The sequence below is a fragment of the Halichoerus grypus genome, chromosome 14, assembly GCF_964656455.1.
Source record: "Halichoerus grypus chromosome 14, mHalGry1.hap1.1, whole genome shotgun sequence".
In the NCBI taxonomy this organism is placed as follows: domain Eukaryota; kingdom Metazoa; phylum Chordata; class Mammalia; order Carnivora; family Phocidae; genus Halichoerus; species Halichoerus grypus.
This window is the reverse complement of record NC_135725.1, coordinates 20,740,724-20,756,089: the sequence shown is the minus strand read 5'-3', so window position 1 is coordinate 20,756,089 and position 15,366 is coordinate 20,740,724. Positions and strand designations below refer to the sequence as shown.

Below are 15,366 nucleotides of genomic sequence, written 5' to 3'. Positions count from 1 at the left end.
ATTCGCAGGGAACTTAAAGTCTAATTTGCCTTGCCTCCCTTATTAATCAGTCAAATATTTACGGAGCAACTTGGCTATGGAGCCAGCATTGTGTTTGATGCAACAGGGAAGTTTAGCACAGATCTGTACAGAAGGAGGTTACCCAACAAGTTACACGTAAGAAATAACACGGTGACAACTAAGCGCCTGAGTGTACAGCAGTGAATAAATAGGCAGTGGGAGATGAGAGGAGAGAGAGACTGGCTGGCTCACCTGCATGCTCTCTCTACCGCGCGTGCGCTCTCTCTCCCTTTCTCACTCATTTGAAAAGTATGTACTGTGAGCACCAACTACGAACCAGGTACCACTCTAGGCAGCGGAGCTACTTCTATAACTGAATAGCAGAGAGTTCTGTTCTGCTCTCATGGAACTTACATTCAAGCAGGGAGAGGCCGATCACGGCTACAGACAAGTACAAAAAAGGCAGGCAGTAGAAGAGAACAACAATAAGGAGGGGAAGGGAGAGAAGGATGCTCTTTTAGATCGGGCTGGCAGGGAAGAATGCTCTAATAAGTGACATTTTAGCAGACACTTTTGAAGTGAGACAATAAGCCACAGAAAAAGTACTGCAGGAAGGGCCAGTAAGAGCAAATGCCCCGAGGCAGCCAAGCCACCAAGGAAGCCTCTGGGGGAAGGGACTTCGAGGCTACTGAGGGTCAAGTGTGGGCAGCAGAGGGCTGGGAGGAAGCACCAGCCTGGAGAAGCAGCGTGGGCACAGCATGTGTGGCGACAGGATGCCAGCAGAAAGAGCCAGGAGCATAAATACACACACGTGACTAGTAAGGCAGGGAGGGTCTGCGGGATGCTTCCCAAACGGAGGAGAGAGGAAGCTGGGATTTTAAGGGAAGAGCGGGTTATTTTGTAGTCAAGTCTTTGTATCTGGGAAGATGAAGCCAGAGAGCAGAGAGAACCGTGCATAGGTAGTAATAAAAAGGTGCGCTGGACTGAAATGAAGGATGTGGAACGAAATATGGTGAGAGATTAGAATGTATAAGAAGGGGCTGGAAAAACTGATGTGTGCATCTTGCCTTCATAACTCAAGGGGACTGTGAATGCAGACGCTCCAAATATCCAGCTCACGGGACAAGAAGCCAAATGAGCAAAGCCACCTTTTCCGCAAACACAACTGAGCATAAGACCACACTTCTTTCTTCTCACAGCCTTTGAAGTTTGGCACGTCTTTTCCCAACACGCTCAAATTTTGAGCATCCAGGTTTGCACATAAGACGGTTTTTTTCAAGGCAACAAAAGAATTCAGTAACAGACGTAGAGAAGACCTGACTGCTGCAGATGCCTCAGTAATTTGCATTTCCATATTAGAAGCTCAAGATTTTAAATTGAAAATACAAAACTCCACCTCATTACTTCTTTCCTTGTGCGAAGAGAAAATGGAAATTCTTTGCAACGAAAAAAAAAAAAAAAACATTGAGCTCCAGGAAATCCCCCCCGCTGCCTAGCAGTGCTCAGCCGAAAGGGCCGGCAAGGGCCCAGGGTCTGGCACACGGCGGTGAGCATGAGGCTCAGGGGTACTCACGGTTTTCCTCCCGGAATGCCTGTCAGGTTTGGAGGTATGGCTGGCACGCGCATGTGATGGTGTGGATCAAATCCAACCTACAATTTTCCCAAGCAAAACAACAAAAACATATGCAGTTACATTAACTCATCTCAGCCTACTGAATACCTCTCTAGGTCTTGGGAGAACACAGACTTTAAATACGATTTTAGAGATATACAGACAGACATATCTACTGATGAAAAGACAGGATGTTTATGATTTTCGGGGTAACATACACGAAAAAAAATTATTTGTATAATTTTTGAAGCTTATAATGGAAACATAGGGTTCACTACATTCATGATCGTTTGCTCTGCTCTTGTAGGTTTAAAAGTAAAAGTAAACCTAAAATAACAAGGACATTTCCTCTCCTTAGAAAAGGAAATGGATCTCACCGTACAACTGTGTGTAGTTTAATTTACAGACAGGACGGGTCCCTCTACAAATACCTCAAATTACATATACTACGTTCAAAAATACGTCTGGCGATCCTGTGAGCCACGGCATGGGCTGGTTTCTCGAAGGCCCACAAACGTACCACCGGCGATCTCCCGTAGGCGGCAGCCGCGGCAGCAGCGGCGGCGGCCGCGCTCATCTGCGGAGAGATGTTGTGTAGCCCGGCATAGGCGGCGCCGGGACTGGTCAGCTCCCCGTTCATCCCGGCGTGGGGCACGATCCCGAATGGGGTTGGGTATGGACAAGGGACTGCCATCGGGGTCCTGAGGCTTGAGGCTACAGACCAAAATGAAAGGAGAACAGAAAAACCAAGAACACGGGAGACAGTAAGGAAGTAAGGCATTAACATATACCTTAAAGAAAAATAGTGTCCGGGGCTCAAATTCGCTTAATGTAATATTCTCAAAAATCATCAAGGCGTTTGGTTCAGGTTAAATAAGTAACTCTAACAGCTTTACAAGGCTGGTTATTACTACTCTTACGGTAATGCACTGTTTAAATTGCTTTAATGTCTTTAAAACCATGAAGCATAAATACACAGAAAACCCTTCTTACTAACCCAAGGGGTCGACTCCCGGTGGTTTTCCAGGCACAGGCCTCAATCCGGGAGTGGAGTTACTGCCTGGAGTGGGTGCATCGGTTCGTGGAGTAGGGGTATTGGACTTGGAAACAGGAGTAGTAGATTTTTCATTCTAACAAGAGATGGAAGAGAATAGAGTGGCAATCAGAACACAGTTTTAATAATGATATTAAACGTTTAAAAAGGCAAGTCAAAAGGAAAAGAGAAAGAAATGGAAAAAATTCTTCAGGTTGGGCCTTTATTTTCCTAATTAAAAAGGACAAACCAACAAACAGAGTTCCCTGAGACCACAAAACCAACGTTCAGGAGGATATAAACTGAAGCAGAATTTAGCGTAGAGTAAATGATTTCCAGGACACTGGGTCTGAGTCAGACAGAGGCTGACAAATCATGACGTCCTGTGACCAAACACTTGCTGGTTGCTTTGATTTAAGGCTGCTTGAGCTGGGTTCCTGGTGGACTGTTCATGTCACAAGAGGCTTCCCGGTTAACGGGTCCCCATAGAACAGATCCATGCCCCGATCAGCACAGAGGAGTTGCCAATACAAGAAGGCGAGAAGGCCAAGAGAGAACAACAGAAAAAAACTTAATGTAGTCCCATGCCAGACACATCCCCCTAATATGCAGACCAACTGAGGAACTTTCTTTCCTTCAGCTGTGAATTCAGAAGGTTATTTGAAAACTGAGTCTTTTTTTTTTTTTTTAAATGTTATGTTACAAGGAAATAACTGGTGAGGAAAAAGCAAGACATACACACAAAAATGCAATTAACTACAGAGCCAGAGAAGAAGGGGATATGGGGAGATTATCCTGACTTGCAAGCAGTTTCATTTTTGCATTTGTGATTTGTGGTGTGAGTCAAGGTAGACTTTTGTAAATGACAGATTATTTCTTAGATGGGAAGGGAAAATTATTGTAGTCATATATAGCTTGGTAATTCAAACAAAGCTAGCAACAAAATCACATCCCAGCCGAAAACTAAATTTACCATAAACCATAGGTGACAAAACCATCTCTGTAAGCCCAATGTGTATTTCTTCATCTTTGCTGAGACACGTTTCACTCAATTTCCCCATATCCCTCCCCCATCCTTGCAAAAAGACTCATAAAACAAACATCACTGGTAAGTCAGTAAACCCATTGTGTTCCCAAAGTACTTTTGTCAATTAAACTTGAATACTGAATGTATACATATATTTGGAAATAAGAGTCCTATAGAAAAATGTGAAAAATACCAAATTTAAAAATAATCAAAGCCAATCATCTTGAAACAGGCAAGGCTAAGAAAGATGATGAAGAACAGCTTACAAGGCTAAGTTCTTTGGATTTGGAGGAAGGAGTGCTACTGGAGGACGCAATAGAGGCTGGACTGATGGGGGCATCTTTCTTGAGCAGGCGCGTCTTGTCCAGGCCATTCTCTCTCGGGGAGTGTGCTGGGCTCCCTCGAGGGGAAGATGGATCCTACGAAGGAACATCAAGGGCATTAATGCAGACAGCACATTCACAATGCTAGAGTACTTGAGTGTGGATGTTTCTAGCGGAAAGCATGGAGCAAAATGTTCTGTAATCGATAATAAAAGACGTACCAAATTGCTGAAGAAAATACTTGGTACTGAGGTCAAAGATATTTATAGCACAGTTGACCCTTGAATGACATGAGTTGGATCTGCGCAGGTATACTTATATGCAGATTTTTTTTGGTAAATACACTATCGTACTATAAACTGTATTTTCTCTTCCTTATGATCTTCTTAATAACATTCCTCTAGCTGTCTTTATCATAAGAATAGAGTATGTAACACACAAAATACGTGATCATCGACTGTTTATGTTATCGTAGGCTATTAATAGTTAAGTTTTGGGGGAGTTGAAAGTTATACGGGGTGGGGGGCAGCATAACGTGCAGACTTGCTGAATCACTCTGTTGTACACCTGAAACTAATGTAACATTGTGTGTCAACAACTACACTTAAATTTAAAAAAAGGTGTGGGTGTGTGTGTGTGGGGGGGTTACATGCATATATTCAACTTCGTGGGAGGTTGGTGCCCCTAAAACACTGCTCCCCGTCATGCATTATTCAAGGGTCAGCTGTACTTACTCAAAACAAAAATCAAAACCCTGCAAATCTACAGGTCACTTGTCAGTGAGATCTGCAGGCTGACCACATAATGTCTGGTGTGCATTTATGGTGATAGCAAAAACACACTTGTATTTTTATAGAAAAGAATAGCAATAAAAAAAGGATCACTAATACATAAAATCAGTAATACATAAATTTTTCAGGTAAATAAAAAGTGGGTCCCTTTGGAAACGAAGCACATATTTTGAATACTAACTGTCTGGACACTAGTCACTGTTACAGTGGGTAAGAGCAGGAAGCTGAATGAGCCAGAAACATACCTCATTAGAAACGTCAACCACCAAGTTGTCGTCACTCTTCTCGCCATCGCTGTCCTGCATTGACAAGTGACAAGCATTACCTCCTCCCCCAGCACAAACGCACAAAGGCCAGATTTACCCTGGATAAGTTCAGACTAATTCCTCATATCTTATAAAAACAAACTGCACCCAATAGTGCTAAACACTTTACAATGTACTATGTTCTTTAATCCTCATAATGATGTTACAAGGTAGGTAATATGATGATTCCACTTTACCATGTAAAAAAACTGAAGCTTATGGCTTGCTTGTTACTCCAGAGCATCTGGTGGAAGCTGGCATGTCCGGGCTAAATCCAGCCTACGGTTGGGTGTGATTTGTTCGCTCAGTTTAAAAAACTGGGTTAAGTAGTCACCATTTTAAAATTGGGAGGTGTCACACAAAAATCCAAACTTTCTGCTTTTTTTGAGGCCTGTAGTCTTGCAGGGCATCACCACAGGAAGCAGAGCGGGGGTTGTTGTCTGCATCCACCCCGGTCCCATCCAGCTTGCTCCCTTCACTATGTGACCTGAAGGGTTAGTCACTGAAGGAAAATGAGCTTCAACCCAGGCTAGGGACACATCTGAATGCCTCTGCAAGTTATACTCCACAAAACTCGCTTTATTCCTCAGCACAAATTCATTTCAGACATTTTAACAGGTTTTCTATGATTTTACATTTTTCCTTAACATTTCTAGTTGACCACAGAAAATTCAACCACCTTGAAATACACAGAGGGAAGCAAATACACCTCTAGAAGGGGTATTATGGGACACCCACGACATCTTCTATTAGCTGCCAGATAAAGCACTCTGTTCCGACTCACAGACACACACGCACTGACCTGCACCCACAGAGGACTTCAGCTGGCCAACTGAGACACAGCTATAAACGCAACCACTATTTTTTTCTCCTAGTAGATGTTTTTCCCTCCTATGTTCTCATTTTGGTTGGTAATAGTCAAAGGGTAAAATGGCTGCTGATAAAAAGCAGAGTAAACTGGCTTCCCCCAAAGCAAAGGTGGATGAACCTACATAACGAGCTGCAATTTCCTTTTCTTCAGTTTTCTGCTTTTTGCTATCAGAGGAGTAGTCTGTGGAGTTTCTGTGCTTCTCGGCACCTCGGAAACTGGCTGACGGGGATACCGAAGAGCTCTGGAATTAGAAAAGAAAGCAGGGTTGAGAAATGACCACCCACTTAACCGTGGGTTTTTCAGGCTTCATGTCCTTTCTGTTCGTTAGTGCACACCTGCAAAACTGTTAGGAGGAGACAGGAGAGAAAGGAGGAGGTAAAAGGAAGAGGGCAACAGAGGTGGAGACAGAAAACCAGGAAAAACAGGAAAAGGGAATGAGGGGAAAAAAGGAACAAAGAGGAAAGAAGAAATAGAGACAGGACCAGAGAGGGAGCCAAGGAATAAAAAAGAAGGCAAGGAATAGCAAATTCAGAAGACAGAATGGGTCTGGTCCCAAGGAGATGTAGATTACACTGGTGAAGCAGCTTCAAAGAGGTGAGGAAGGAAGCAGAGAGAAGAGAAAATGGAAGGAAGGAAAAGGCAAGCCCCACCCCGCTCCGCCCCAAGTTCGCTGGCTGATGGGAAGGCAGTAACTTAAGCTTGTACAGAGACACTGAATATGTTAGAGTCCATCTTGAGAGAAACTAGTAATTCTTCAAAGAAAAAGGGAAGACAGGTACTCTTTGGGAATTTAAGTAACCCCCAAATGGTGATCATGTGACACAAAGGTCCTATCTACGGAATTTTGCTAAGTCCCTTGTTTTAAGGGCATGGAAGATTCAGAGTGGCAAATAAAAATAACAAAAACCAAACACCTGCAAAAATTCACTTTATTCCTTTCTGACTCCGACAGTTTTCATGAGCCTGCTCCCTTTTATCTCTGGAAACCCTGGAACCCCCATTAGGACCAGGTAACTGGGAAAGATAGTCCCTCCCTCTTGGGACCATAGTCGGAGCAGGCCATATAGGCTCAGGCAATGTCCATCATCTCTGCTCCTCCAAAGAGCTCCCAACTGGAGGAGGCCTACACACTGAAAATAAACACTGAAGCACAGAGAATGCGTCTGTCTGCCATTGAGGCCAGGGGGATTACTACTGGGCACACTGAAACAGCATGAGAGCTTAAAATCATTTATGAGGAAGTGAAGAAAGCGTCAATGAAAACTGGAAGCAACCTTATGAATTGGCTAGTGACTCAGTTCCAGACAGACCAAACACGAGCCAACTCAACATTAAGGTGAGGTGTGAGAGAGGGAGCAGCGCTGACCTGTGGAGGGTGGGTCATAAAGGCCAGAAAAGCCAAGCCCCTCAGCAGGGCACCAGCGCAGGGCTCTGAGTGCTAAATTAACCCAGGCTGGACAGTGGAAAGAACATTTGGAGATGAGAAAACAAGTTCTAGGAAGAACAAAGAATCACCACCAGAATATCTCTTTGCCTTGCATCTAAATCAATTCAGGAAACTGTTCCATAAAGCTCTTCCTCATTGATAACTTTATTCTTCTCATATAAAACCAACCCCTTGTACCTTTTTTCCCTTTATCTTAAGTCTGATGGTAATAATTAACATTTATGAAGATACACAACATTTACAAGGGCTTTTAAATTAACTATGAGAGGCAGTGTGATATCCAGAACTGTTGGCTCTATATCCCATTTCACTTCCATTGAACCTTAATGCCACGTTTTCTTTTGTGACTAAACTTTTGAAGCCTGTTGTTAAGAGGAAAAACAATGAACTTTTTTTTCCCATGCCTGGGTCAGTATCACTACCAAGACATCACCCCCTAGTGGTCCGCTGTGGTGATGGCAACTCCACCACTAGCTCCAAAGGCAGGAAGGAGGGCTAGGAATTTGGTGTCAGGGGAAGATGGGAGGAAGGACAAGTGAGTGGGTTCCCAATGAGAGGGGTAGGTATCTCTAAACCCTTCCTTCCTGTATCATTCTCTCTCAGAGTCTTCAATGAATACTCTAGATCGGAGGCACCAAACCCTGAAACTATCCCTACTCATTCACCCTTAAGCTTAATAGCAAAAAAGATGGCAGACGTCATTCAGTAAGACCAAAGACCAAAGTAAAACATTAGAAGCCAAACAATTTTTAAAATTGGACAGCTTCTTCATGTATCTCTGTTGAGTTCCAATCCTCATTCCCAAGCCAACGTCGTGACCAGGTTTTTTTTGTGACCATTACTCCATCGAAATCATGCTTGCAAATATCATCTGTAAGCCGCGACCTACCATATTTGATGTCAGAACCCCCTATTTAGTTCCCCCCTCCTCCGGTCTATTCTCCACATTTCTAGGGTTCATATTTCCCAAAGAGAGATTCGACCACTTCTCACTCTTCTTTAAAAACCACCAACAGTTTCCCCACTGTCCTTAGGGGAAAAAGTTAAAATATTTCTGCACGTGGCCGTTTCCAAAGCCCTTCCCTCCACGCCCTAACCCAGGGCCCTGGCCTTAGAGCTCAGCGTTATGAGCTTGTTGTCCACTGCTCTGTGCATTTTCATTGTATCTGTAGCCTTTTTTTCCTGGCTTATGAGAATGCCCATTTCCCCTCAGTATCTTTTTGTTGAAATCCTTATTCTTAAGGACCAGCTCTAATGTCACCTTTTAAAGCTCGCTCAGACGCTGTCAGGCAGAATTAATCACTCAATTCTTCTTTGTTCCCTTAACACTTTGTTCACCCCGTGAATAGAGCACTCGCAATCAATATGTGGCTATTTGTTTACAAGGCCACTTCCCACTACAGGCTGTGGGTTACCTGAGGTGGGGCCCCCGGCACAGTGAGCAGCAGAGAACTGCCCAGAAATGTTTTTGAACATAAATGAGCAAACATCCCCTTTGCGCTCCTCAATCTTAACCTAAAATTCATACGATACATTCCCTTTCAGAAGATCACTAGGCTGAATGGTTTACAAAGAAACCATTCATTACAGTAAGACTGGAGTAGTGCCGCCCCTGGGAATTAGCACAACCGTCGTGTCTCTTCTTCCCCCCTACTCCTCTACCTACTTCCACATGCCTTTGTCCTACTCATTTGCTATTTTACAAAAGGAAGAAAAAATTGTATGTTTGTGATTAACAACAATCTGAGCCTTTTGATTCTGAGATACTCTACTTAAAGTTATCTCCACTTTGTCCAAAAGGAAAAACTGATTTTTAAACCATTATAAAATACTTTCTTAAAAATTACCACTAAATGGTAATGCTTATTTATTTAGATCTTTATGCTTATTTATTGATACACATGTACAAACAAGCTAGCTTTACTTTTCTTAACTGGCTGTTTCTGGCTCTGTGGGCAGTATTTTACTTGTGAAATTTTACTGCAGAACAGGGTCATATGTTGAAGTTTCCTGGTAGAATGATAAAGTAGTTAATTATCACTAGCATTTAAAGGTTAAGCTACACAATGGGCAATGGGGCAATCAGCAATGTTCTAATAACATAATTGCTCTGGAATCAAATTGGACTTGGCACAGACTCTCATCGTGAATCTTACAAGTCCACCACTGAGCCACTGGAAGGCCACTTGGATTTTTGCTGAGCATGTGAACAGGAGGAATTAAGTAAATACTTTTAAAGACAAAGTCCGGTTCTACTAGAAAATATTTTTATTTCTCTATCATTATTTTAAAAGCTTACCTAGGTTAGATTTTCCCTAACTTACTACACAGGAAACTTAACTGGAGCTGCATCATGACTGTGAATAAATCTACAAATGTAGTAACATTTTCTCATTACAGATTGATCATGTGACTATATCGGCGAATTCGTTAAGAATGGAGGGCCATAACAATCAGAAAAATGAAGGGGGGGGAAATCGGAGAGGGAGACGAACCATGAAAGACTATGGACTCTGAGAAACAAACTGAGGGTTCTAGAGGGGAGGGGGTGGGGGGATGGGTTAGCCTGGTGATGGGTATTAAAGAGGAAACGTATTGAATGGAGCACTGGGTGGTATACGCAAACAATGAATCATGGGACACTACATCAAAAACTAATGATGTAATGTATGGTGATTAACATAACAAAAAAAGCAGTGGCCGATCAAGACAAGGCAAAAGACCTTAAATGTGAATGTTTACTAGAAAACTCTGTATTTTTAAAAATGAAACACATCATTGGGATAGTAAAAAGAACAAAGTAGATGTTTAATGAAAGAAAAGAAGGGGGGAGAGCAAGGACAAACTAGGGGAAAAATACTAAAAATTTGTTAAGCCTTATTATATGGAAATCCCAATTGCTTTGAAAGCAAAAGATAAGCTTTAAAAGAGTTACTCTTAACATTACAAATCATATTTCATCTCCAAATGAGAAAATTCTAGATCCTGGTTTGAAACCCAACCAAGACTCTACTAAGGTTATTGACCAAGTCAGACTAAACACGGAGACCTCCCGCAATTGAAGTGGATGGCCCCACCCTTTCACCTTTACTCCTCTGCCACCTCAAGATCAAAGATGACCATGTATGACAAAGAGTTCTATAAAGTACACCCCCCCCAAAAAAACAAGGGGTACCGTTGTTACAATTAGCTAGTTTTAATAACAGGTAGCACAGATTTTACTAGCAGGCAATAGCATCTGTCTGGAGTCAGACTGCCTGTCTGGATTTGAGTCTAGAGTTTTCCACTTAATAGCTGTGTAGCCTTGGGGATATTGCTCAGTCTCAGTCTCTGTAGTCTGGGACAAGAACACCCCGCCCACTCTCCCTCCCTGGGCTGCTTTGAGGACTAGGTGAAAGAATCTCCATAAAGTAGTACAAGGCACAGTCCCAGACAGATAACCGAGCCCCTCTGCAACAGCAACTCAGCACTGGGGCTGCACTGCACACTATTTACTACAGAGCTGGTGTGGCTCTTCTATTTTAAGCCTCACATAAGGGCTATTCTCGGCTTCTGTGTAGCACTACCCCTCAGCACAGATATACAGATGGTCCATAATGATGGGGTTTCAATAGGCTGCTATTAACCAAAACACATCTTCTTTAAACACAGTAAGGTTTTGGTTCAATACTGCAGGCAGGACTATAAGTACCACCTCCATATCGGACTTTCTAATTTGATTTCAAATGCACATCAAGCTAATTCTGCTTGCCATCCATGTAAGTTCGTATGTCCCTGCCCACTTACAAGATTCCAACCAGAAGGAATGGTTGGACAACCATGATCAAAAACTCTAAAACTCACTTGTTATGGTTTGTCTGTTCATCAGCTACAGCCTTCCAACACCCCATCTACTTGGTACCAAAGGGTAAATCCATTTTCAAACAGATAAAGGGGATAATAACAGGGCAAGAGATAACCACAAAAATCTGGCTAGGGTTTTGCCCTCCCCTTATAATTGTTGTCCAGGCCTACTTTACTCAAAACCAGCCCAGTTTAGAAGATAAATTATACTGCTAGTCGAACCGTAGTTCACTCAGTACAGGAATTAGTTTGGGTCAGGGACAATTCAGAGGGAGCTGGTTAATGGCAGCGGCGGGGGGGGGGGGGGGAGGGGGGAGGGCAGGACGGAGAAGGCAGGCTCAAGAGGCCTGTTGACCCTTCACTGATGCCATAACTAAAGTCCTCAAGCATCATTTCCTCTGTAACAACAACAACAAAACAGATGACTAAAACAGAAAGGAATACTGTTGACTCTTGAATTCAGAAAGGCCAACATACTACCTGAGATCAGCAGAGACTCGGCCCACTCCCCCTCCTAAGCAGAAGGGCCTTCAGTAGGAGGAGCCCTACAATCATGAGCCACCCTGGGTCAGTATGTTCACTAGTCCTCAAAGCATTTCAGAGTTATGAAAGACTTTCAACTAGTTCTGAAGTAAAAGTAATACAATACCCTCAATAAACCTATATATACCAAACATAGTACCATACCCCAGTGCATTTCTGATTGAGGTTTTATTGTACAGTATTATACAAAATGTTTGTATTTCTATTCATACAGTTCTTTATAACTAATAAAACATTTTAATATTTACTATCCCACCTATTAAAAAAACAACCAGCAGAGATGGAGAAAATAATCCTCAGTTGGGAAAAATGAAAAAATAAAAATTATTTGGCTAAAATATACACATCTTACATACGGCTCATAACATGCAAATTTATGTAAATTAGCTTAAATTTTATAGCACGCTCATGGTGAAAAACCTGAATATGGTAGGGCTCTAAGCCAGTCACTGGTGTCAGTTTACTGCTCGTTTCAGTAAGACTTTTTTTTAAAATAACCTGCTTGATTAAGGAAGTCATTAAAAACACAATCTGTATATAACCCTCACAGAACTTGCTTTTTCCAAATTAACATAAATCAAAATTCACCTTCAAAAATGACCGGGACTTTCTGAAGACCTGCCCTTGGTAAAATATAATCTCCGTATAAAGTAATGAATCTGTTCTTAATAAGTGTTTCATCTTCTACAACATGTCATGAACAATGTGTTCTTTAAAAATGTTCTATTGTTGTCTTTGTCTTTCCACTTCTCTCCTGATACTCGGGGCAAAATAAATTTCTCTGGCAGATAATCAAAACAAGAGGAACTGACAGAGGAATGATTAAGAAGAGAGGCAGTATCCACAATGGTTATGGTATGGGCATGAGGGTCAGACAGCCCTGGGTTCCAAACTAGGCTGTACCACCAGCTGTGTGACCTTGGACAAGTTAATGAACTTCTCTAAGCTTCCAGTTCCCCAGTGGGCAAAACGAGGCTCACCGGAGTACCTGCTTAGAAGACTGCCGCTAAGATGAAGGAGAGCGCATCATGAAGAGCTACAACTCCTATGCTAATGTGAAAGCACCACACAATCTCAGTCTACTTACAGGCTCTTTGAACAAGTAGTTACTGAACACCCGCTAAAGTACAGAAATACAAAGATGAATGAAATCTACATCTTGCCCTCCAGAAGGCTTCCTGAGTTAAAAATACTTAGAATACAAAAGTCCTACATATTTTTTGCTTCATGCAATAAAATATACAGCACTTCAATATTTAGTCATTCATGTTTTGTTTCCATGGCCTCAGCATTATGTATTACTTGGTCAGGATAAAATGCTATAATAATTTATAAGGTATCAATAAAATTGATTTTAAATTAGAACATTATCTTAATGTCCTCCTGGGGTTTCTTGACTGTTATTTCCTCTTCCTGGAATAAAGCTGTTGGCTCCACCCCAGAAATTTCATTAAATACAGTTACTTTAGCTGGCGAGCTGGGCTGCTGGAACATGATGCTTTGACACCAAACATACAGGTCTGATTCTTGTGTGGGCAGCTTAGCTTCCCGCTCTTGATAGCCAACCGTCTGCTCTTGGTCTGAACTGCAGGTCATGTGAGCACGCAAACTCGGAGAACGAGAAGGGACAAGTACCTCCCCTTACCACTGATGGAGAAGTGAGCCCACAGATAGTGCATAAAAGTCCCATCTTTTAATCCAGCTAATCATCCCAAAGCCACCGCATGCTCTTCAATCCAATGGACCTCCTCAAAGTTCACAAGACCTAATGTTCCCACATGCATTTGTTCTCCACCAAGAATTCCCTTCCTTCATTAACAGAGACTCTATAAATCTTGTATGCACTTTGTAAAGTACAGTCACATGTACCTGCCGCCTCCTTCTGGGATTTTTTTTTTTGTATAGCATTCATAAAATATATCCGAGATCACTCATTCACCTACCGCCTTATAATCAATGTTACTAAGTCTCAGTGACAAATACGACGTGGTAGATGAGGTTGACTGCCCTAAAACAAAAAGGGGGGACTGGCAAAAATTACCTTCCTTAATTTTCTGGGAAGGTGAATTGACTTTAGACCTATACTTGCACTGTGTTCTGTTCTTGAATCAAAATATCAACATACTTCTAACAGCTGCTTTGAAAGAAGCTGAAGTAGAGTAGCTGCTCAGAGAAAATAAGTGACTCAGCTTGAAGACTTGGCAAGCTCTCTTAATGGACCAGAATCCCCATTTTAGTAACTATTAAAATTTATTGGAAAAGAAAGTCTTTTCATGTTGCTATTTTTTCCAGTAAACTGTTTTAATCTATTTGAAAGGCTAAACATTTTTTTCTTCCAAAGAGTGTTAACTCCACAGAGCCTCATATATATTCTTATGTATTATGTATGCAAATATACTCTACAATATCGAGGGTAATTCAGCAGGAACACAGAAAAGCAACAACAGTATATCAATTTAAAGGGAGGCTGCCTAACAGTTTTGAGAGGGCTAGTAAGAAACTTCAGGTCTTCTTCATACCCCCTCAATATGGCAAAAAACAGCTGGGACAACTTGGTCTTAAGGTCCTTCATTAAAACACTAAAGTTTGGGGCGCCTGGGTGGCTCAGTTGTTAAGCGTCTGCCTTCGGCTCAGGTCATGATCTCAGGGTCCTGGGATCGAGTCCCACATCAGGCTCCCTCCTCGGCGGGAAGCCTGCTCTCCCTCTCCCACTCCCACTGCTTGTGTTCCTGCTCTCGCTATCTCTGTCTCTGTCAAATAAATAAATAAAATCTTAAAAAAAAAAAACAAAACACTAAAGTTTGTGCTCCAGAACACAACTGACAAACAGAAATATAACACGAGCCATGTACATATTTTAAATTTTCCTAGTAGCTAGATTTTAAAAAATTGAAAAGAAACAGTAAAATTAATTTTTGTCATATATTTATTTAAGCCACTGTATCTAAAAATACCACATCAGCATAAAATCAATATCAAAATTATTAGTGACACATTCTACATGATTTTTTTTTAGTACTAGGTCTTTAAAATCTGGCCTGTATTTCACACTTGCAGCACATCTCCATTTGGCCTGGCCACATTTCCAGGGCTTGAGAGTCACATGTGGCTTGTGGCTACTACACTGGATGACACAGGCCTCAAAGATCCTAAAGGCACAACAGGAATCACGCCCCTTACTACAAGCATCTGGCACTTAATAGAAGCACAGGCTGGACCTGGCTACTGCTTACTTTCTCCAATCTGATTTCAAAGTCTCTTTGTCAGAATGCTGGACACCCATACTCTCTTTCATCTCTCGGTGTGGGCTTCTGCCAAGAACTCTTCCCCAGCCTCTGAGCGGCTAGCATTTTTCACCTTTTATGTCTCAGCTTAAATGCCACTTTCTCAGAGAGGTCTTGTCGGTGACATTATCCAAGGAGATCTCTCCTGGATAACCCCTTATTTACTTCCTTCCTAGCATTTGTATCATGGCCATTATTTTGAATATTTTCTTGTCTCTTCTACTTGACTAGAAGTTTCGCAAAGGCAGAGACCCTCCACTTGGTTTGGTGCCTCAATTAACAGCTCC

At 42.1% G+C, this 15,366-nt stretch overlaps 1 protein-coding gene across 10 annotated transcripts in view; it reads right to left on the bottom strand.

Annotated features, from left to right (window-relative positions):
• Window positions 1-15,366, bottom strand: part of LOC118538037 (transducin-like enhancer protein 4) — a 141,926-nt gene that overhangs the window by 15,371 nt on the left and 111,189 nt on the right. For all 10 annotated transcript variants that reach the window (XM_036095832.2, XM_036095833.2, XM_036095841.2 and 7 more), the window contains 6 exons: window positions 6,084-6,203; window positions 5,032-5,085; window positions 3,939-4,091; window positions 2,610-2,742; window positions 2,133-2,326; window positions 1,574-1,650 (listed from right to left, as the gene is read on the bottom strand). In XM_036095832.2, the coding sequence (XP_035951725.1) occupies window positions 1,574-1,650; window positions 2,133-2,326; window positions 2,610-2,742; window positions 3,939-4,091; window positions 5,032-5,085; window positions 6,084-6,203 (731 nt within the window). The remainder of the gene's footprint in view (window positions 1-1,573; window positions 1,651-2,132; window positions 2,327-2,609; window positions 2,743-3,938; window positions 4,092-5,031; window positions 5,086-6,083; window positions 6,204-15,366) is intronic.